Here is a 22,224-nt window from a genome sequence, read left to right on the forward strand (position 1 = left end):
ACGTCATCACCAATGCTGTTCATTGTCCTTAGGGGGCGCTTTTGAAAAATCACTCAAATATTTGTAGGCCTAGCCTACAACAGGCGATGTTCGGAAAGTAACTGCATGCACACTTCAAATTGTTATTAACAGACATCTTAACAAACCACCTGTAGTCTGTATTGAAACATATTTTTTATTAAAAGTCGGCTATTGACAATTCCAAACATCAGGGCATTTTTATATACTTCCTCAATGCGATACGGTGAAAACAAATGGCAGATTATATTGCTTTTGCCTGTAACTATATCATACAAACCACAGATTGTTATATTAAATAACATCTCATCACATTTTAAAATCAAAATAATCCTCAAAAAAATCTAATTGGGTTACCACAAACCAAAATCCAATGCTTTTCAATGAGCAAATAGATTTATTTCACCGAATTAGCCACAAGCTAGCTGCACTGCATTGTGGCTTTTACAATCAAAAGCATTGCTGTAATGTATAACATGTGTGAAGACTAGTTTCATATTGCTTCTATACAGCTGTGGCGTGCTGTTAACTGTACAGAAAATGTAAAGTACTGAAGAAGGGTGAACATTGCAATTTGCAAATATTGACTTTTAGGAGACATTTGATTTATTCATCCATTTTCTGTATGACTTGTACGAGCTGACACCTATCCCATCTGAGTTTAGAAGACAGGCCTGGACAGGTTGACAACCACTCACAAGACATAACAGCATAGAGAATTTAGTTTTCAGTTAACAGGCAAGTTTTTGGAATGTGGACGGAAGTATCAAGAGAAAACATGCAACCACCACACAAGAAGGCCAAAGCAGAGGTTCGAAACCAGAACTACCAAATCTGACAATATGAGCAAAATATTTTTAAATACTGTGGTTTTATTTTCGCTATAATGAAGTCTTTGTGTGGCTTCTTATGAACAGTCTGCGACTGAGGCCTCTTAAGATCATGGGACTGTCATCCTGATGCAATTCTCCTCAAGCTGCATGACCTTCAATAACGGTTGGATAGTGCTTCGTCAGTGGAGCTTTATCAGTCTTGTGTGTGTGTTTAATATTGAGGACTGACACACTTACACATTGTTAGAGCATTTTAACAGCCGATGTTTGAATGTCTGAGCAGCCAGTCAACTGTGTTTAGTCAACACATTTAAGTAGTTCATTTGCATCCATATGATCCACTGTGTTGTATATTTGCAACACGGCAATTTTCTCCAGAAATAAAAAAGTGTTCAACAGTTAGGGCAACAAACCTGGTTATTAGGTTTCAGCAAAAACATAACCTGCTTGAGGCCTTAAGGAGAGTCTGTAAACAAAAAGAGTGGTTGGTTGACTTTACGACCAAAATGGCAAGAACACATGGCAGTAAACTGCCAACAAGATTTAAGCTCCGATGCTTTCAGCAATCTGGGTGTAATATTGAACCTTCTACGCACCAACAATGAAAATAGGTTCAAAATAAACTGGAACTACATTTAAATTTTATGTCTCTTCTCCATTGAAGCATCTTGTGAGTTCTCGTGATTTGTGACAGTTTAAACTTAAGCAACACCCACTGCCAAGGAGGAGGGCTTGTTTTGATTTAAAACAAGAGGGATGTGTCTGTTCAAGAACGAAAGAGAATGAGGGGAGGGGGGTTGCAATGGTGATGAGATCATTTTCTGGGCCTGAATGAATCAGCTTCTGTCAGTAAAGTGTGTAGAAGTTCATTAATCAGTCATTGAGAACTACTTCCCGTTAGCCACAGTAAACATGAAAGAGTGGAAGGGTTTGTGGGACTAGTCTAGGTTATTGCAAACAACAAAAACTATTTGGAATTTGTGTTTGCAGATAAACATTTCATGTGCTCCACATCAAAGAATAGTGGGATTCAAGCAGGTAAGTGTTAACATTATTGCTTTCTGAACAAGTCACGCTTTCCTACAAACTTCGCCACTTTTTCGTATGATTAAACCCTAGAGTTGGACAGCAGCCAAAATGTTAATAAAATAAATAAATAAAAACAATTTGACGACACTTAATTAAAACATGCAACAAATTAACAGGTACTATGAAATACACCTCTATGCCAAAGATCACATTTATTTTGTTTGGTACGTCTTGCAGTTGACTGACTAGTTTCACTTGTTATATTCTGCACATGCAAGTTTAATTCAAAGAAAAACAACAACAATACAGATCAATAAAAGGTTTATTCCCCAGAACATTTTTTCAAAGGAAAAGGGGCAGGCAAACATACAACACATACTGCGTTGACTTGATACAATGACAAACTAGGCTGCATTTTATAAAAGACATGCACGTAACAAGGTGGCATATGAACAAACTAGAACAAAGTAAAAATGGAAGTGTAAACTGCACAGGATGTTTCAGAGCAGTTAGCTAATTCAATATAGTCACCTTCCTAAAATAATGGTCTGGCTTTTTCACTCCCAGAAAACACAAATGGAAACAAACGCTGATTATTCATTTTTATTACAGGGGGTAGAAACGAATTATGTTTAAAGGCTGTTGCCAATCTTAGTGGTGGCCAGCATCATGTAAAAATACAACTTAGGCCATTATTTTAATAAGGTGACAATAATAGAGCCATAAATTAAAAATGCTCATCTTAAAAAATAACAAAAATAACTCCCATAAAGGGAAGGTTTAAGAAGAACTTCAATATGGTCTCTCTCTGCGCTCCTGGCGATGGTCCCTAAAAGAGAGCAACAATCATCAAGTGGTGTCACAACGCCTTACAGGCTCTCAGACAATTTGGCACTACAAACTATTGACCATTTTGGCTGTTTGTGTACCTCATATCCATCTTGCCACCAGGTGGGCCCATCCCCCTTCCTCTGGGTGGTCCTCCACGGCCGGAACCACGGAAACCGCCTCTATCCATGCCGCCACGGCCCCTGAATCCTCCACGGTCGCCTCCCCTGAATCCACCACGGTCGCCTCCCCAGCCCCCTCGGAAACCTCCGGGACCACCCGAGGGCCCGCCGCGGTCCATGCCTCTGCCTCCTCGCATTCCCATTCCACCTCTGCCTCTTTCACCACCAGGGGGAAATGGAGGCCCACCGCCCATGCCCTCTGGTTTGGGAGCTTTGCACTGATTGCACTCCATCCTCCAGGCAAAGTTTTGGTTGCCACAACCGCTGGAAGCGAAGTACATATTAAATCAAGCGCTGTTCACATTGTACTCGTGAGATAAAAACATAACCAAATACATACGGATTAGGACACTCCCAGTCCCCGGCCCTCTGTTGCATGTTGGCTCCTGTGGGTCCACCTCGGCCCATGCCGCGTGGGCCACCTCGGGGCATGAACCCACCACGCTCGCCTCCGCGGCCCATCATACCTAATGTAGTATTTTATACAATTACAAAAAGGCACCATAAAGTTGATCATGTGAAAAATTATGGCGTCCAGGAGACGTACCTCCTCGGCCCATCATGCCATCACGCATGGGCATCTGGGTTTTACGGCGTGCCATTGACACCTTGAGCCTGCGGCTCTGAAACTCCTTACCTGCGAGTTTGACAATAAAGATAACCATTTCCATTTTACACGTGACACATTCACAAATAAAGAGGCTCTTGTACCATCAAATTGTTCCACAGCAGCTTTGGCGTAGACATGCTCCTCATAGGAGAGGGTGGCATCCCCTTTGGGCTTTCCTGAATCCTTGTCAGTGTAGATGTTAATGGCAAGCTGGTTGAGCCTGCGATTGAACTGGAGGGGGGGTGGAAAAAGAGCAGTTAGCCTGCAATTTTTTGGTTCCAAGTCTTCCAGACTTATTCTTACTCTAATTGGGCCGACTTCTTTAAAGAATTCAGCCATCTCGTCAATGTTGGCCTTTTCGGTCAAGCCAGTGATGTAGATAGCACAGTTCTCAGATTCGTCTTGCTCTTCAGGTCGTCCTAAGAGAAGCAAAAGAACAATTTTAACAAAGATCATCATCAAATAAATGTTCAGACCGCTCAAGTTTAATATGCTCAAATTTAACTCACCCATCTCACGCTCTTCGCCGCCCATGTGTCCTGAGGTCCAGTGAGTCGGGGCCGAAAGAAATGGAGGGGAGGGGAGGGAGAGAAAAAAAGTCAGCACAAGCTCCTCAAATTCTGCATACAACACCCGACGAGCGCTACAAAACAGTTCAGACTTCGTTAAGACACTGTAGGGCCATGCTAACCATCATAGCGTACACACGATTGGAAAAGTAAAATACCTCCGATCCCATGAACAATAATTTTGTGTTGTTTGAAAAGCCTCTTAGACCAATAAATGCTTCCCAAAAACCATTTAAGATATGAGCTTGTTTTTGAAAGTCAACCCGGTCACGAGTGGATACCCCCCCCTCCCCCCCATTAACCTTTGGAAACTGGTCAAACCATAAGCGATGGTTGAATTACACCAAAAACCTCTGAAAATGGTCTCAGGCATTGGACAAATTTCCCCTAATTTGGGCATGTTCATACAATTGACATTCCATACCAAGATAGCAAAATGAATACTCAAAACGTAGTTGCATGTTATTAAGGCTTGTAAAGGACTAACCAGTGTAATTCTCGTTAACTTACCACCAGGCTTACTGAAGCCACCTCTGTCTCCAGCGCTGCTATGGGGGAATAAATGAAGATATGAAGACCATTTCCCTTTTACAGCCACATCCATGGCTCGAGCAAAGTGGCTTGATTGAGGGAATCAAAAACATTCCATCGAGGCCAACAGCAAAGTTAAATCCCCAATTTTTTGTTATACAGAGTAACTGAGGGGATATTTGTTAATATTAGTAACTTGGTGATAACAGTTGTGTTCGAAAAGAATGTGACATAAGCTAAACATTTGTAAAATTATTTCAGATGCATTGACAAATATACCATTTGTGTTTAACATTAGACTCTAGTTGTGTTACAGATGATTCAGATATATCTATTTTTTTAAACAGGACAATGCATCTGAAAGTACACAACCAATGCATACAATAAACATACAGTAAATGTTATGTAGCAAAAAAAAATGCAAACAGTACACATTTTACAAAAATAACCATTGATTTTTAAAACACTTGTGCATGTCTTCAAAATAAAATACAAAATAAAACACCCATCAGGCTCAGAAAGACCACCATCCTCAGTTGTTGGAAAATAAGGCAGACCCCCAATCTGTTTAAGATCCCTCCTGCGGGGCTTTATGTTGGCGCCTCTGCACTGAGTACAGATATTTCTAGAGAAATGATGCTTTTAAATGGCTCTGTTACCTGTACGGTATAAATGTGACAAAGCATGTTAAAAAGTTCTCAATGTGATCAAACAGTAACACAAAATACAGTTTTAAACATTTCAAAATGACATTGTGAACAGCCCACCTCCCCCCTAAAACCTCTGTGCAATTCTAAAATTCTTAGTCTACATCTTATTGATTAATTCTGCATCATTGGCAACCCATCACACAAATTCACTTAATTCTTCCTTTACCAAAAAGTAAGCACTCCTGTGTAATAGTCATACGTAAACACCATACCATGAATGGCATTGAAAAGGGGTAACCATGAACAGCAAAGCGCTTGAGTTGAAGCAATTGCATTTGCTCTACAAGTAATTGTGTACATGTGACAAAGAAAGTACCTTTGTTTACCCCACCAGAAAAACAAAAACAAAAAAAACTTGTACCTCAATGACTTCGAACGGCGCCTGGACCTTTTTCTCTCTCAAAGCATTGGTTTTCAAACAACAGCCCACTCCAAAATCAAATCTATATTAATAGAAATTAAACTCAGGAACATCTAAATATGGGTTGACAAGTTTATTATTGCTTAGGTCAAACCAACTACCCATTCACATTATGCATACAAACAGGCACACCAAGTATAAAATGGGCCAAAGAGCAAAAACCAAATGGCATTTTGCATCAGCCTCATTTTTTAAAACCATTTTCTACCAAAACCCTAACGACCACACAAAGATGTTTTCCCATTGAGAATCCCATCACTCAGAGTGCATTTGCATGTTTTATCTCAACAAAAATGTATTCCTGGTATAATGTGATTAAACACAATATCAATGCATGGGATAAAACCGGTATGGGCTTTTAAATTCATAAAATGTGTAAATTTGTGCATCCTTACTAGAGCTGGGCGATCATGTAGATGAAAAGTTTAACACAGGGTAGTATTCCATAACAGTTGATAGATACTTTTTTTTTTTACCAAGTCAAAATAGAAGTATTGAACGGGTTAAAGAAAACTACCCAAAGAAAAAATACCATTCAAAATATCAGATAGAAAAACTCTTTTTCAAGTACACTGTTGTGTACAATGTGATCTTGTGTAATGTTTACATCCATGCTTCCCCGGCCTTGCCATAAATGTGTATAATGGAAAGATACTACCCCTAAAGCAGTAGCGTTGATACACTTAGATTAACCTCCATTAAAAGGTGGCATAAAAAAAATTAAAAAAAATTCATTTCAGCCGCCCCCCACCATTTTGGGTGTAAACTTAACTTGTTAGCGGGGTCATTGTTGGAAGACTTATTTTATCATTTCACTTACCTGATTGAGGATTATGTGCAACACTAAGGGCAGGAGCCGGTTAGCACAGTTACAAGCATGTCAGACAGGGAACACCTTTACTTCTACATCATGAATCTGTCCAGTGGTGTTTTTCGTCATGTTAGTTGGCAGTTGCACAATATAAATCTTCTCACAAGTTGTACACTGAGGCAACTGGTCATTTCTGTTAAAGTTAAGGCACACGTTCAGTCAGTGCACGTGTGCGACACGCTCGTGTGTACATGTTCTTCGCAACAGTTTCCTCAGGTACAGTAGGCAAGCACCCAGAAAAAAAGTTCTTGTGCATTAAACATGCTTTGGGCTCAACATTTATTTTTTCTTGTAACTGTGCCACAAATTTAACGCCATACCTTTGCCTGCATGCAACCCATAGAATGCCTTGCAGTTCAAGACTGGGGGTTACCAATTTTTTCCAAATATAATTGAACGTATTTTCTATTGATAATCATCACCCGTCTATCATGACACATACTGATATTGAATTATCGCCCAGCTCTAGTCCTTACCACGACCTAGAGTACTTGTTTGGAATATTTACAATGGAAAAAACATGGTCAAATCAATGGTTTGCCACAATTTTTTTTTGTAGAAGACCAGGAATCTTTGTGCCCCTTTCATTTCACTCGCCTTTAGAATCATGAATTTCAGTACCACGAGTACCTTTACCCTTCCATTGTTGGCATTAATTAGCCACTTAGGGAAAGGATAAACACTGCATGCAAAAAGACAACAACCAAACACCAAAGCGAGCCTTGTTTATGCAAAGGGCAAACAATTGAGGTGGGAAGGATGTTAAATGACAACCTTCTGTATATTTTAGTACATCAGATCAAATTTAATGAAGTCGTGTACCAATTTGCAAAATCCAGTCACTCCAACCTGATGGTATACCGTAAACACCAAACGTATCTAAAAATCGCAAATTTGTCATTTATAATAATTTTTATTAAACAGTACAAAATTAAGGGCTCTTACCACTATCCATACAGTACACCACTAAAATACTGAATTGTGAATCTGTGTGTTGAAATCCAACTGAATTCAGAGATATGTGAATATTGGTAAACTCCACCCATCTCTTTTTTCCCAGCGTTTGTACTAAAATCTGATTTACAATAAGCCATCGCTATTCAAATCCTTCAACTGACCTTAAAAGTAAACCTGCCTCTTCCTACGTTATGCACAGGCCCCAAATTATATTGATAGAAAGTAGAAAATATTCACTTACCAAGGCAATTTAGTGGCAGGGCTGAGAGAAACAATGGTGCAAAACACTAGCTTTGTTGGCCAGTAACAATTCAATAAGAAAAAACAAATCTAATCTTGGTAACCGAAAAAGTACACTGGTCATCATTTTCAGCACTTTATTTGCCTCAGCCCTGCCCTAGGTGGCCATAATCACCTGCAGAGTCAAAATACAAAGTCAGTCAGTCATGTGCGTAAGAAACACACTTACCCCATACCACGACCCATGCCGCCACGGCCACGATGCATCATTCCACCTCTGTCAAAACCGTCACGGCCCCTGCCCTCAGAGTACCTTGAAGATTCTGAGTAGCCAGAGCCTCCTCCTTGACCATCCTGCCTGTAATTATCTATAAACAATAACTCCATCAGAATGTGTTTTTTTTGTTCAATTGATGTATATGACACGGGAGTACAACAACAGGAAGCAAGCTTACTGTAATGGTTGGACTGATAGCTGGGTGGTCCACCTTGCTGGCCATATTGGCTGGCTGGGGACTGCCCATAGGAGCCTGCAGCCTGGGGTGGATAAGAAGGAGGGGCCTGCTGCTGGGCTTGCTGCTGGTACCCACTCTGCGGCTGGCTGTAGCCGGTCTGCTGGGCCTGGTAGCCAGACTGTTGCTGGCCATATCCTGCCTGTTGGGAGTAGCTGCTTTGGTTGTAACCAGCAGGCTGGCTGTTCGCACTGTAACTAATAAGAAACAAAAACCAATGCAGCAAAACCTTTGCCAAATTTGTAGTATCAAGATAGACTTGTAAATGGGTACACACCTCTGTGGTGCAGCAGGAGCTGGCTGCTGACCATAAGCAGGATATGCAGACTGAGCAGTATAGCCAGGTTGAGAACCGTAAGACTGGGATGCAGCTGGAGCAGCAGCGGCGGCAGCAGCAGCAGGAGCACCATCATAAGCCTGTGCTCCATAAGCCTGGGAGGACTGGGTGTAACCATGAGCTGTCGACTGGGCAGCGGGATAGCCAGCTGAGGAGCACATAAGACAAAATAAAAATCTAATAGGGTAGGAGTAAATCACATCAAACAACTCGGGGTTTGGTGACCCACTAATTCTGTCCAGAGCCCAATGTCAACTTATCTACTGTTCCCATACCTTGCGCTGGCTGGCCATAGGAGGAGCTGTATTGTTGTGGTGGCTGCTGTTGAGCGTAACTTCCAGCAGCAGGGGTTGCCTGGGTGTACGCGTTGTCAGCAGCAGCCGCAGCGGGCTGGGCATATGATCCATAACTTTGCTGGCCATAACCTGCCTGCTGAATTCAAAGCAAAATTAAACCACGGTGGAATCATAGACAGCACTTGGACTCTATTGGCTGATTGAATTACTCATTTAGCGTATCATTATATATAGTCGCTGCCAATATTTCCTATGTCTGTGACATAAGTAGACAATTACTTATAAAAGGCAGTGGGTATTTTGCCGTGACCGGCAACCCTCCCGCCAGCACTATTTGGCTGTGAACAACAGCTCTGATTGGTCAATCGGACCAAGTCACGCACTGGGCCTGCCTCGCTTCACCCCCTTCTGTGACTTTCCTAAGTTTTCAATTTGTTTTGCCACCAAAGGTAGACTGCTAGCAGTAATACCAGCCTAACTGTAACCGTCAAAGCATAGACCGTTATAGGTGTTAACAGCCTAATCTAAACCATAACCCTCTGAATATATAGGCCATTGGTCGGTCCTCGAGGGCCGGAGTCCTGCAGGTTTTGGATGTTTCCCTTCTCCAACATCCGTTCCAATGAACAAGGTCGTTATCAGGCTTAGGCAGAACTTGCTGATGAGCTTCAGGTGTGTCCCTCCAGGACTGGTATAGGCTGCTGTCCAAAAATTGTGGACCCCCCCCCCCTTAATCATTATACCATAAGCTAGTACACATTCACTGGTGCAAAATTTGTACTTGTATTTGTATTTGTTGAGCGATTCACAGCAAAATAGTGCTATATGACAAGTTGTTGGACATGGCAAAATATCCGCTTGATACTTAAAACATTCGATCTTTTTGTTGATGCATTTCTTAATTCCCCCGCAATACTGCGTTCATATTTTGTTGTTTGTGTCTATGGGTGTGGATATAGTTTCGTCTATTTCCCTCACGGGTTGAATTAAGTACCTAGTCATGCATCAATTAATAAAGCATTTTTGGACATTCGAGAACGTAGGCACTAGGCATACAATCATCTACCTGGGCAGATTGTCCATAAGCTTGTGTGGCCGGAGCAGCATAGGATGCATACCTGCAAAGAAGGCAAATTCAAGAACTGTCTGGGAAAGAACGCAGAACGGCGACTATAGTGTACTCGTAAAGCACATGTGGTCGCTTAACAATGAAGACGCCGCAGCTTCAGAGTAATTCGACACGGAGTAATAATTACAGTCTGTTAGTTGAACACTTACCCCGGTTGAGAAGCGGACTGGTTGTAGGAGCTGTAATCTGTATAAAGTAAAATAAAGGAAAAAGTACCATTGGTAAGATTTGAAGCTCTACTAGCCAAAATGCTAATACGTTAATGCTAACATCACGTTTAACCGGCCCGCGGTTTGAGCGCCATTCAATCGCGGGCCATGAATGGCGAAGGTTCAACAATCACACAGCTAAGCAAACGATACATGGAACTCGACACGTTATGAATCCTGACATTAAAAACCAGAAAGGCTCGTCTAAATGAAGAGGATGGGATTTAAAATAGAAAAGGCGACGTACGTCGATGAATTACGTTAGGCCTTGTGCCAGGCGCCAATTCGCTGCAACGGATATTCGCTTCAAAATGCTAAAAAAAAAACCGAATTCTATGGTCGCATTCTCTTTATAATAAGTAAAACACTCGAGTATTAGCATATGATTGAACATTGCAGACTCGATGTAAAGAAAATCTTCCGAAATCTGTACTTACCAGGAGCCGACGCCATTTTGTATTTCTTGTAAGAGACGACTGGACCAAGTTGATTGTGGGAGAGACGCCTTTGAGTGCGCAACAACCAGGAAATATCGCGAGATAACAGACTCATCGTTTCAAATAACGCGATACTTTGTTTGACCCACTAACACAACTACTACAGTGGTGTTTTTCGAAAGTCTTTTTTGTATGTGACGATAACAGTCCTCGTGAGCTTTAGTTTATGTATTTGTACGAAAATGAATTCACAGTTCGTAACGGCGTTCGCTTTACTGGATCCTTCTTACCAAAAGGTAGAAAACAACAACACCGTTACATTACTGAACTTTACATTAATTTCGCTTTTCGATTTTTTTTATTATTTATTTTATTTTATTATTTTATCATTTATATTATTAATATTTATATTTATATATTTTAGTTTAGTTTTTTAGTTTTTTTATTGAGGGTAAGCCCTCATTTTCACTTACGTCAAGCAGACATAAGACAGGAACAAAATATCAACAGAAGAACCACATTTGAAGAAATTGCTTTACTGTTTTTCTCCTTTTTAACCTTTATTTATCCAGATGAGAAGGAAGACGCTGTATCAAAGTAGCAGCTCGGGAGCCATTTGCGGCCCACATGATGATATTTTGCGATGCATGAATTAACACAAAAGTTTAATGTCAGTGTGGCCACCACATTGGGCGTGTTGTGTGTGTGTTTAAATCACTTATGGGGCACCATTGCTCATGACAGCTTTCTGCAAAATGTAATTCTGAAGTGACAAGGGAAATAAAAAGTTATCTTGTCACACAGTCCCAGTCATGTATTTTTCAAAACCTGCCGTGAAGAGAAATGTTGGCAACGACAACAGCCATTTTATTTATTTTTTTTGCATAGGGGCAGACTCACATCTTGAATACACAAAGAAAGGGCTCAACAAATCAAAAATGTAAAGAATGGTTCATGGTTCATGTTCAGAATTGTTATTAATAAAGCTTAATCGATTGGATTAGTTGTACTTTTTATGAAAGCTTGTTTGTTTGTTTGTTTGTTTGTTTGTGGAATACCTGATGCAGCCTCTACACACCCGGACCATATCGGGCGGCCCCCGTGTGAATTGAGTTTGTGACCCCTGCCTCAAATGTTACTAGATGAGATGGTCTCCTTTGATCAGTATTGAAGTTGCCAGAAGATGTCACGATCACAGCGTGCATGACTATCAGTTACAGTCACAGCGGTCTTCCAAAAAGCCATTAGACCGTCTGTTGGCGAGCAACACACATATAGACAGATTGGTTCAAGTGTTTTTTGTTCCATCTAATCATCTCTTGCCTCACTGTAGAGTGCTTTTTAGCACTTTTCTCCTTGCAGACAGTCCTGCGGCCGACGAAATGCAAATAGTTATTGATAATTGTATTGAAATTTTTCATGGTAATAGTTGTTTTGAATTTGAGTGTCTGTTTTCTTGGATTGTATTCTGTGAATTAGGAACTGCCAAAAGACAATATTACATCTGGCTTAAAGGCAACTTTAAATTATTAAACATGCTAAAATAAAACCAATCCATCAAGCAATGAGGCATATGCTACGGAGGAAGTGGGACTTACGACTTCCTGGTTTTCACGCATCGACTTTGTTTCCGTTTCCTGTTTGCAACGTGTGGGCCGCATCCCAGTTTTTGCGCTTCCACCTTTGTGCCCCTCGGTTGTGCGTTCCCGTTGACGGGTGCGAGTGTGTATTTCATTTCAGAGACTTGAGATCGGCGGGAGCGCGGTTGGGGGAGCAAGGATGGGGGTACGAGTGTTGGAACGCGGCCATCAGTGGCCGGAAACTACGCTGATGTGTGAAACATGGAAGTCAGAAGTCCGTGGCATCTACCCCATTGCTTATTGTTGTATACTATAATTATCTTGGAAAATATATCACAGCTTTTTGTTTAAGGCAATGAGTCAAATACTATATGAGATTTCAGGATTTTGGGGTGGTCCACAGCCATATATCCCACGAGAATAATTCCAACCCTACACTGAGCAGCAGCTGAATTACATTTTCAGATAGTCAGAAGCAAAACATGATCAATCTGTTGTGATATGACAATCTTTAAAGGAGTGTTTAATTGAAGTTTGTTGAACAATACAGTACAGTATATAGCAAATCAAATGCAACTTGTGTTACCCTGAACGTCTCAGTATGTCCAATAGGTGGCAGTATTAAACTCTGTTAACGGCTAGTGAAGAAGCGCGTTACATGACGTCATGCGGAAGTAATCACATTCAAAACAAAACAGGACGCTAAACCCACGTATTAATGTTCATCATTTTTGAAATCTTATCAACGCGTGGAGACTATACAAGAGCAAACAATTTAACTGCTAATACGTTTTATGATACAGCAGACTTCATCCGCGATCAAAAACGACATAATGGCCACTTCACCCCAGATCACTGCACCCGCGTAACGCAAAAAACAAAGACAAACAAGTCATTTAGGTCATGCGATATCGTGTATTTTCAGTATGGTTCGGATCAGATCGCCCCGGATTCTTTCTAGGAACAACCCTGCTGGTGGCGCTAATCTTGCTGGTGTATGCTGCTGGTCCACAAGCAGGTCTCAGTTTAGGTCCAGGTGGAGAATTCCCACGTTTCAGAGGTATCCTTTCGTACTGAATAGTTACTTTATGCATTGCAAACATCGCTGTTAATTATATCACAACCCTTGTGTCTCCCAGACGTGTTCCTGTACGCTCTCAATCATGACGATTTGCCCTCTCTGCTTGTCAGCGTTACTCTAGTGCTGCTGTTCGGACCATGTCAGGAGCGTCACTGGGGCACAGTCGCCTACCTGGCCCTCTCCACCCTGACAATGACAGTATTACCTCTTATTTACACGTTGGTCATATTTGTCTTCAGTCTTCAGGCCAGCCGGATCTGTGGCTATGCTGCCATTCATCTGGCCTTGTTTACAGCGCAGTGCCGTCACTTGACAAAGAGGCGACTGCAAGGATGTTTGCCAGTTTGGATTCTGCCCTGGTTGTTGCTGCTGCTTTGTCTGATTGTGCTACCTGGGACACCTGCCCTACTTAATTTATGTGCCATATGCATTGGTCATAACTGTATCCTTTAATGTGACCCAGTGAGGTGGCATGTTGTTGTGGCGAGCACACAGTTCTGTGGTTGCGACTGTGACCTTGTGTGGAGTTGTGTGCATGTGTTTTCTTCATGCTGAACTCTTGTTTCTATAGTCAGCAGAATAATGCTGTGGTGAAGAGTTGCGCAATAGTGGTCTGCATTAAGGTAGCTCAGCTTCCCCTCGCTGATGTCTTGTTGGCCTTCAAGGAGTGTGCATCATTTGAAGATGCAATAACCATTGCATCATTAAGAATTCTCAAAATGATTAAAATAATCTATCGTCCATAACTAATGCTTTAAAAAACTAACAAAAAAACAAGTACATAAATGACAAATATCATACCTAATTTTGACACAATTATCTGATAATAGAACAGGAAATGTTGACTAAACAGTCAGCCTAAAAAACAGATGACTAAAAACTTATATAACATCTTAGTAAGTTATCCTACTGTAGGCTATTAAAGGAAGAAATGGCTGAAGAACGTAAAATATTTTTACACACAGACTGGCAAGAAATATCTTGGTGGACAAACAACAGGCACATGATTTGATATATTTAATCTGGTTTGAGTTTAGTTTTTGCAGTGTAGAATAATTTGTAAACATGCAGATATTACAATACTACTGTTTTCGCCACATTTTGTTTTCTTTGCCCTTGAGTGTGCTGTAAATGTAATTGTTTAGTAGAAAACTATTGAATGAAGATGATCAAGAAGTTAATTTCTATTCCACGATGTCTATTGCTTGATCACAGAGTGTGAGTGAGGAAAAATAGAAGTTGCAGAGGAAGTTAACGACTCCCAGAAAGTCTCTTCTTGTGATCTTTAATGAACCTCTCAGATAGTCACAGCTTCATTGAGATGGTACAGGGGCTGGAGGCAGTCAATGTCCTGACCTTTATTCCCACTTCAGCATATATTCCCACTTCATCCAGACTGAGATTGCCAACCTACAGCTCCTCGCAGATGTACGAGTCATCTTGTTTCCATCTATTCCATTTTCACACTCACCATCACCATCTAAGATCATTTTATTTGTCCCAAAGGTCTAGATCACCGTCTCAGTTTATGAATGAAGAACATGCAATACCACCTGTCATGATGGATCATTTAATATTGAACCACCATCCGTGGGAGGAGCCGCAGTCAGTCTGGAGACCAGAGTCTGAAGCGTTGGAAGAACAGATGCTGAGGGCCGGAATACTTGCCTCCTTACAGGATGCACCAGACGAAGTGAATCGAAAAGTAGAAGTGCCGAAATCGTCTGTTTCTGCACTGAGGTTGGTAACTACAAAAATACCAAAATCACATCTTTCATGTACATGATGATGACCGCAATGTTCTCCCCTAGACTCCAGCAGCTGGAGAAGATGGGCTTCCCCACAGAAAAAGCTGTTGTGGCGCTTGCAGCCTCAAAACAGCTAGATGGCGCTATTTCCTTACTCATCGATGACCGTGTTGGAGAACAGGCTGTGGTTGTTGCAAAAGGGAAGAAGACTACGCCACCCAAAGAAGACCCTTAGGTTACTCAACACTTTATGGACCCTGAAAAACTGTTGGCCTTACAACAGCTAACTAGACTGAAACATGATTTCAAACTAGGGATGGGAATTTGATTATATTTCCTTCGTACACTTTGGGGAAAAATTCATGTAAAGTGAACCAATGCATTATTTAAAATAAAAATATTTTTATTTGGATGGGAGAATCCAAATTTTCTGAACGTTTTTTTTTTGGTGCCACATCGCATTGCAGTTGTCGTCATCTTAGTCAGTCTAACCATGAAATGTACAGTATATTTGGAGAAAGGGCTAGCGCATTTAGCGGCTTGATTGTATCGTTACATCAGCAACGTCACTTCGGCTTATACCGCGGCACCAGCGACTTCACTTCCGCAGAATTTGAAAATGGTATATAGAAAAATAATTCGAACTATCTGATAAATGTAATACTTTTAATGTCGAAATATCATATTCATTGTTGTAAATTCCGTGGAAAGAAGCCATGTTTTACAGCCTTCTATAACGAGTTCAAACAATACATTCTCTCAATCAAGTTCTCTGACAAACAAAAGACTTTGAAAATAGTGGAGATTTTTTTCTCTAATTTAAATATATTTTTTATAACTTCTCGAACCCCTAGTATGTTGCTTCATAACCTTTTGCTGTTTTTTTTCTTCTTCTTTGTTTCTCTTTTTATATATATTTTTTTACTCGGATCTGTATTTGTTCATGTTATCTTGAGTGATTGTTTCAACGATATTGATATTGTATTGTTTTTTGATGTTGATATTTGAGAAAGTTGTTGTCTTTTGAAAAAGCGACTTTACTTCCGCGTATGCCGCAAGTGACTTAACTACTGCCACGGCATACGCGGAAGTGACGTCACTGGTGCCGCGGCATAAGCAGAAGTGACGTCGCTGATGCCACTAAATGCGCCAGCCCTTACTGTATTTTTGTGTTCTCAGAGAACTAGCTTTAGTGTTTTTCTACTTTTCAAAGGGGGTGCGCTTATCAGTTCCACTTACTGAATGTCTAATATTTATCAAGTGATGTTAACATTCTGTCGGGGCACAAAGTGATACATGTTAAAAAAAAAAAAAAAACAGTCAACATCGTTTTATTACAGCGATCATCAGAAGACAGGATTATATTAACACTAACACATTTGCAAGAAATAAAAATTCAAAATAAAAAGTTTGCTAAATGTCGGCATACAAAACAAACTACCATTGACAATTTTAAATACTTTCACAATAAGCTTGATTTACGATGGAAAAAAAGTATTCTATTACAACAGCACCAACATAACAGTGGTTCCAGTTTTGCCATTTCCTGTGTTGATTTTCAAAATGAAATAAATTCCACTGTATCATAGGATATGCAACAAATGTAAATATGTTGTAGTATATTGTATCACTTTTTCAGTGTGCATTTTACTTGGAAAACAACACGCTCACATGTAGCAATACATCTCAGTTATAGTGACTTGGTGTTTTTAGTGCACTATAAACTGAGTTTAACAATATAAGAGATACAACAAAATGAATAATAGAGGTTTGTCTGTGTACTTCAGGAAATTGTACATGCTCATGAGATCTCACGACAATGCTGTTACATTGAAAAAGAATTACAAACTCAAGTCCAGTCTCTTATGTTACGTAACTGATTACGCTACATGACCCTTATTGCCAAGATTTGTGGCCTGAGGAGCACCACAGATATTTCAGAGCTTCCTTTTGTCAAACAGACCCAGGGAGCTAGCTGCAGCTGGAAATGGTTACGGTGATGGGGGTGTCAAACTAGTTGTCACAGGTGCAGGAGGACATGGTGGAGTATCACTGGCATTTCCCTGAGGTGCCCCCCAACCTAAACCTGACAGGAAAACCCCCTCAAAAAGGCTATCAATTAGGAGTTGAGTGCCGATGCGACCTATAGGAAGGGAAGCCAACCCAGTCTGCAGTCCTCAGGGGGTGGAGGGGGAAGGGGGTGGGGCTACTTCCCTCGAACCTTGGTGTCGGAAGACAGAGGAGAAGCAGGTCGATATGGAAGCGCACCTGCTCGCTTATCTCTGTAGAAACTAGGGGAGGCTGTGCCAAATGGTCCATCCCCAGAGCCTAGATCAGGTTCTGTTGAAGAAAGACAGCAGTTGGAACAGGGCCTCCCTGCCCAGCACTGTGCTTGACCACGTGCATCCTGTTGTCTTGATCCCAATTAAGTTTTGTATTTTTATTTTTTACTGGAATTATCTTAAGCATATCCTCATTCTCATACACTTTTTTCCTTTTTTACATTGGTTATCTATCAAGTATTTTTGCTGCTAGAAGCTGCAACAGAGTGTATGTCTGGTGAGTAGGGTTCCAACAATTTCGGGTCAAAATTCATGCTAAAATCAGTCAAGCAAGCAATTATGTATATATTTTGTTTATTTTTCTCAAGTTAATTTGACGAATTTCCCCCTAAAAGGTTATTGGTTATAAACTAAATATTTAAGGATTTTCCAACATTTTTGGTGTGACCTATGGTACTTTATCCCACTAGACTAGATCTATTTTTAAAACACTTACTTAAGGATGAATAACGTAATATGTTCATAAATCAGACTTTGACACATAACATGAACTGGAAGAAACTATCCAAATTCAGGATAAAGAGATCTTACTGTGAGCCAAAAGGGACATTCCTGATAAAAAAAAAGTGATATGCTATTTTAAGAAAGGGTCAAAGGTCAATGGAACTGTAGTTCCCCAACTTCTCCACTAGGAAGAGCAAGTACGGCACACACTGAATTGCGCTTGGTGCAATGGAATGTACAAAAAATGAAGATATTTGGTGGGAGAGTGGTTGTCTGTGACCAAGCATTTCAAGTCATTGACAGTCCCAAAACAGAGATAAATTGAGAGAAAAATTAAAATCTCCTAATAATCTTCTTTGAGCAAATTTGCTTGTATGTGTTTGGATTGTTGTCTTTCAATCGAAATGTTGCAGCGCTACTCTTCAGAATAGCACATTAGAAATACAGAAACACATGAACACACAAAGCACATTGTTTTTCGTAAATTAAAAGCAGTGTCTTTGCTTGATTGTAAAATTCTCCCAAGTGAAAATTGTACATAAATTGCATTTCTAAAAGCATCTACTTCAAATCAACATTCCGCAGTTCAGTCAGATTCTGTGATGTCATGCCATGCTTCTATTACTCCCTAAATTCCTAGATTCGTTTTTTCTTTCTTTTTTTTAGGGCCAGCAGAGCTGCGGGTGATGATGTCTCATCGTTACCTGGCCAGATGATAGCCTCCAGCAGCGTCACCCTACGAGCCAGAAGCTCAAGATCAGCCTGCAAGTCGCGGAACGTCTGCAAGCTAAAGTCCTATCAGAGAGCAGTGACAGGGGGAGGGAGGGGGAGGGGGGTAGCTTCATGAAGGGGTGTGGAAACACCAGCCTGAGTGAGTCCTGGGGGCTGCTCGCGACTGTGGCCACTCCCTGTCCCAGTAGGTGAGGTGTAGCGGGAGTTGGAGCCCCCCCCTACCTTGACCCCTGCCTTAAACTGACCCTGCCTCAGGCCTCCTACTCACCATGAATACCGATCATAGTCTCGAGGATTAAAACCCTCTCAGCTAAGATCTTCAGCGCCTCTCTGATCTGATGTATTCCGTCCCCCTGTGAAGATAGATACAGCCGTCATGGTTAGGAGCGCAAGCCGAAGAACTGCACGCCAAGATGCAGGTCATTTGCTCTGTCTTCTCAATACAACAGCAGTTAGAAGGTTAAACAGTCCACACATCTGTCCAGCATTATCGGCGTCCTATGTGTCTCTATCTCCCTCATTCTCTGGCCATGCTGCTATACAGTATGACGCCAGTCTCGGCCATGCTGGGCTGGACAACAGCGGCATGCACGTCACAGCAGTCACACGTTTGACACACCTGGACCAAATTCTTCCAGGGTTTATGCTTGCTCATGCTATGTATGCATTATTGTTTCTGTCTGCAATTCAGCCAGGGAAGGATAGTGGTCACGAAATCGCCACCTGGCTGAGCGAGGCAAGCGTGCAGAGTGCAGCTTTGCACCCACTGGACACTTTATTAGGTACACAAAGATGAGAATTCTCACTTTTGAAATTCACTGTCGCCTCAAAATAACTTTGCACACAGCTGTCAATGTTTAAACCACGGGCAACAAATGTGAGTACACCTCTATGTGAAAATGTCCAAGTTGGTCCCAAAGTGTCAATATTTTGTGTGGCAACCATTACACCATAAATTTACCAGAACTTCACTGGTGGATGTCCCAGACATTTTTACTGGAGGGTGAACTCACTTTTGTTTCCAGTGTTTTAACCCATTCGGACCCATAGATGATTGCAGTGGACATGACATATTTCCGTGTCTAAACCAATAAAAACGCATAATTTGGATGATGTCAACACTTCTAGTTCATGATTGGATCCTAGCTAATTACAATCGCAAATTGATTTGCATAATGTTCATGTTAAAAATGTTACATATAAGCTTGGTAAGTTTACAACACGTTACAGCCACACTATCCTGGCGTCCACTATAATAAAAACAAGCCCCCCCCCCAATTTTTCCCTTGTTATGTGGGAAGAGTCAAAAAAAGCCATTTTCAGTTGACAGCAAAATGGCCGCCCCCTGAGATGGTTAAAAATTGATGGCTTTTTATGGATAATTAATATTCCACAAACACAATGTTAATAAAGAACACCATGCTTAGACTAGTGGGGACTTGACTTTTATTAATTGTTAATTAATAAAATGGCGGTGTTGAGTTTTTTTTTTCCTTTAGAGGACCATAATTTTAGTTGTATAAAAGCTGTATACTGACACATGTAGCATAGTGTCATTTCTTTAGTGTTGTCCCATTATAACATAATAATGTCAAATAATTAGTTTTTAAAATAAATTATAATATCGCCACTCTCTTAAAATAATTGCCAAGGTCATTTAAAAAAAATAAATCATGATTATTTTTTTTGCCTAAAGCATCTCTTCATGATGCAAATGGGTTAATTTTTTTGTGTTTCTTGAAAAATCTGGGCGATTATTTTAAGGCGGCGTCGATATGAAAAATTTACTACCTGTAGCTAAAATATTTAAAACTTCTCAGCATTATGTAGAGCAGTCCTACAGAACTTCCACCTACAATAACAAATAAAATACTGTATACTATAGTGTCAAAATAATACCTCTGATAGCGCCTCTTGAAATTAGCAATATTAAATGTATAAAGATAAATTTATTGATACAGTAGGCTGACATGTAAAGCAGGTGTGAAAGGGTACCTAAGAGAGTGTCCAATACATTCAAATCTTGTTACACACTTTTTTTGGTTTAAATGTAAGGCAATGGCTTTGTGAGTTATTTTAAAACTTAAAAGACCCCATCACAAAAATAAGGCATGCAAAAAAACGTTTGGATTAGTAAGACAGAAAAGGCAATTATTCATGTTTGTAGATAAAAGGAAAAGTAGAAAACTTGTATCCAATGCTGACTAGTTAATTCAAAGCAAGACCAAACGTATAATGAGGGACAACTATGCCCTATTTTAATGTAGCAGGCTTGTTACATACTTGTTAATATCGACATGCAGAAAATGAGTCTTTTGCAAGATGGGATAAAAGAGGGTAGGTAGCTGTATCCACTTCACAACACCTCTAAACCCAACAGAACCCACGACTGACACATAAATGGAATGATTTGGCATATGCATCTCATGCATTTTATTTTTAATCTTAGGAGATAAAGATCAATTTAGAAGACTATAAATTTAGGAACATGTGCTCAAGGATTCAGCCTTCTCCTCTCGGTCTTGATTGTCGTGTATTGGTAAAACCGGATTGATGGTGCTGATGCTATTTTGACATATATGCCAAAGTCAGATGCTGCCAACGTGACTGTGAGAGGTAGCCATAGCTTGCAGAGGGAGTCAGACAGCTACAGGGTCAAGAGGACAGTATCATAACGGGGGGCTGCAGTCCGGAGCGCACCCCGAGGACCAACAACACAAAAACGCATAAAGACTGAAGTTTCCCACACACAAACGCATACGGTTCACCAGCTGAAATCACATGTACAAAAAACACATGGTGGGTGAGAAGACATGAGAGGACAAGAAAAACATGTAGCCTATACACATAACCTGAATAGAAAATATCTTACATTTAGATTGCTCTTGTAAAATGAAAAAGAGGTCAAAGACAAGGAAGGATTAGACAAATAGAAGAAATACTTAACAAATAATTCTTAACCAACCAAATGTGCTTGTACACTACCGCCAAAATGAACTACTTCCTCACCGGTAAGCCCTTCTCTCCAGGCTCTCCCTTGGGACCTGGTAATCCCTGTAAAAGAATTGGACAACTAAGAAATGGCTTTATTATGTACCATAGATCACTATCATGATCCTTAAGATCCTAAAAACAGAGGTTAGGGTTTGGGTTGGCTTACCGACTCGCCCCTGAAGCCTCTGTCCCCTGGATAACCAGAGAGACCCTGAATCAAAAGTAAATCACACCTGGATGAAGGATGAAGAAACAGAAAAGGTGCTGAAGAGAATCACGGGCACTTACTCTCTCTCCACGCTCTCCCTTCGGCCCCATAGGACCCTGTGCTCCGGGTGTCCCAGGTTTACCCTGTCAACATAAACAATTCAAATTAAAACAGACAGCATAGAAACAATTATTTTTGTAAACTGGTGTCAGCATACTTACGTTCTGTCCTTGTGGGCCCGTAGGTCCTGCTGGTCCTTTTGGACCCGTGGGACCTGTAAGAATGGGAAGAGATCATATTAATAATGAGGAAATTAGGTGTGAAGTTCCCTTGCAACAATATTAAAATGAAAAGACATTTCTATCAAGATAATCCT

The 22,224-nt window shown here is 40.7% G+C and overlaps 3 protein-coding genes across 13 annotated transcripts in view; 1 reads left to right on the plus strand and 2 right to left on the minus strand.

Annotated features, from left to right (window-relative positions):
• Positions 1–2,184: 2,184 nt before the first annotated feature.
• Positions 2,185–10,834, minus strand: ewsr1b (EWS RNA-binding protein 1b). 5 transcript variants are annotated; one of them, XM_086075959.1, is made up of 15 exons: positions 10,720–10,834; positions 10,223–10,259; positions 10,011–10,062; positions 8,924–9,077; positions 8,589–8,796; positions 8,255–8,508; positions 8,029–8,167; positions 4,580–4,617; positions 4,010–4,039; positions 3,804–3,919; positions 3,602–3,731; positions 3,438–3,527; positions 3,231–3,357; positions 2,810–3,154; positions 2,185–2,709 (listed from the first exon to the last, which is right to left on the minus strand). In XM_086075959.1, exons 1-15 carry the CDS (start codon positions 10,832–10,834, stop codon positions 2,673–2,675), a joined length of 1,872 nt encoding a protein of 623 aa, XP_085932085.1. In that variant the 3' UTR covers positions 2,185–2,672. The 5 variants fall into 5 exon arrangements, with proteins under 5 accessions (XP_085932085.1, XP_085932089.1, XP_085932086.1 ...); XM_086075963.1 differs by having other exon boundaries at positions 8,255–8,502; positions 10,720–10,830; XM_086075960.1 differs by having other exon boundaries at positions 8,924–9,080; positions 10,720–10,830.
• Positions 10,835–12,916: 2,082 nt separating this feature from the next.
• rhbdd3 (rhomboid domain containing 3) lies at positions 12,917–15,540 on the plus strand. 2 transcript variants are annotated; one of them, XM_086076440.1, is made up of 5 exons: positions 12,923–13,359; positions 13,439–13,822; positions 14,682–14,808; positions 14,887–15,120; positions 15,192–15,540. In XM_086076440.1, the coding sequence occupies exons 1-5, from the start codon at positions 13,203–13,205 to the stop codon at positions 15,361–15,363; spliced, it is 1,074 nt and encodes a 357-aa protein (XP_085932566.1). In that variant the 5' UTR covers positions 12,923–13,202; the 3' UTR covers positions 15,364–15,540. The 2 variants fall into 2 exon arrangements, with proteins under 2 accessions (XP_085932567.1, XP_085932566.1); XM_086076441.1 differs by lacking the exon at positions 13,439–13,822 and having other exon boundaries at positions 12,917–13,359.
• Positions 15,541–16,443: 903 nt separating this feature from the next.
• Positions 16,444–22,224, minus strand: part of emid1 (EMI domain containing 1) — a 54,725-nt gene continuing 48,944 nt past the window's right edge. Inside the window, exons 11-17 of one of the 6 annotated variants that reach the window (XM_086076435.1) lie at positions 22,070–22,122; positions 21,929–21,991; positions 21,807–21,851; positions 21,656–21,700; positions 21,519–21,530; positions 18,915–18,999; positions 16,444–17,468 (exon numbers count right to left, since the gene is read on the minus strand). In XM_086076435.1, coding sequence (XP_085932561.1) covers positions 17,335–17,468; positions 18,915–18,999; positions 21,519–21,530; positions 21,656–21,700; positions 21,807–21,851; positions 21,929–21,991; positions 22,070–22,122 — 437 coding nt within the window. In that variant the 3' untranslated portion in view covers positions 16,444–17,334. The other 5 variants (XM_086076436.1, XM_086076437.1, XR_015094871.1 and 2 more) reach the window with 5 other exon arrangements.

Source organism: Leptonotus elevatus, chromosome 5, assembly GCF_054856555.1.
Source record: "Leptonotus elevatus isolate MCC_2025b chromosome 5, RoL_Lele_1.0, whole genome shotgun sequence".
Lineage (NCBI taxonomy): Eukaryota > Metazoa > Chordata > Actinopteri > Syngnathiformes > Syngnathidae > Leptonotus > Leptonotus elevatus.

What these genes read in the sequence shown, in the direction of transcription:
- ewsr1b (XM_086075959.1), bottom strand. Translation starts at nt 10,834, where the DNA reads ATGAGTCTGTTATCTCGCGATATTTCCTGGTTGTTGCGCACTCAAAGG. An exon ending in GGCATGGGTCGTGGTATGGG is followed by an intron (nt 4,618 to 8,028) that starts GTAAGTGTGTTT and finishes ATTCCCCCATAG; the next exon opens with CAGCGCTGGAGACAGAGGTG. An exon ending in AAGAAGTCGGCCCAATTAGA is followed by an intron (nt 3,732 to 3,803) that starts GTAAGAATAAGT and finishes CCCCCCCTCCAG; the next exon opens with TTCAATCGCAGGCTCAACCA.
- rhbdd3 (XM_086076440.1), top strand. Translation starts at nt 13,203, where the DNA reads ATGCGATATCGTGTATTTTCAGTATGGTTCGGATCAGATCGCCCCGGA. An exon ending in AGAATTCCCACGTTTCAGAG is followed by an intron (nt 13,360 to 13,438) that starts GTATCCTTTCGT and finishes TGTGTCTCCCAG; the next exon opens with ACGTGTTCCTGTACGCTCTC. An exon ending in ACCTACAGCTCCTCGCAGAT is followed by an intron (nt 14,809 to 14,886) that starts GTACGAGTCATC and finishes TTTGTCCCAAAG; the next exon opens with GTCTAGATCACCGTCTCAGT.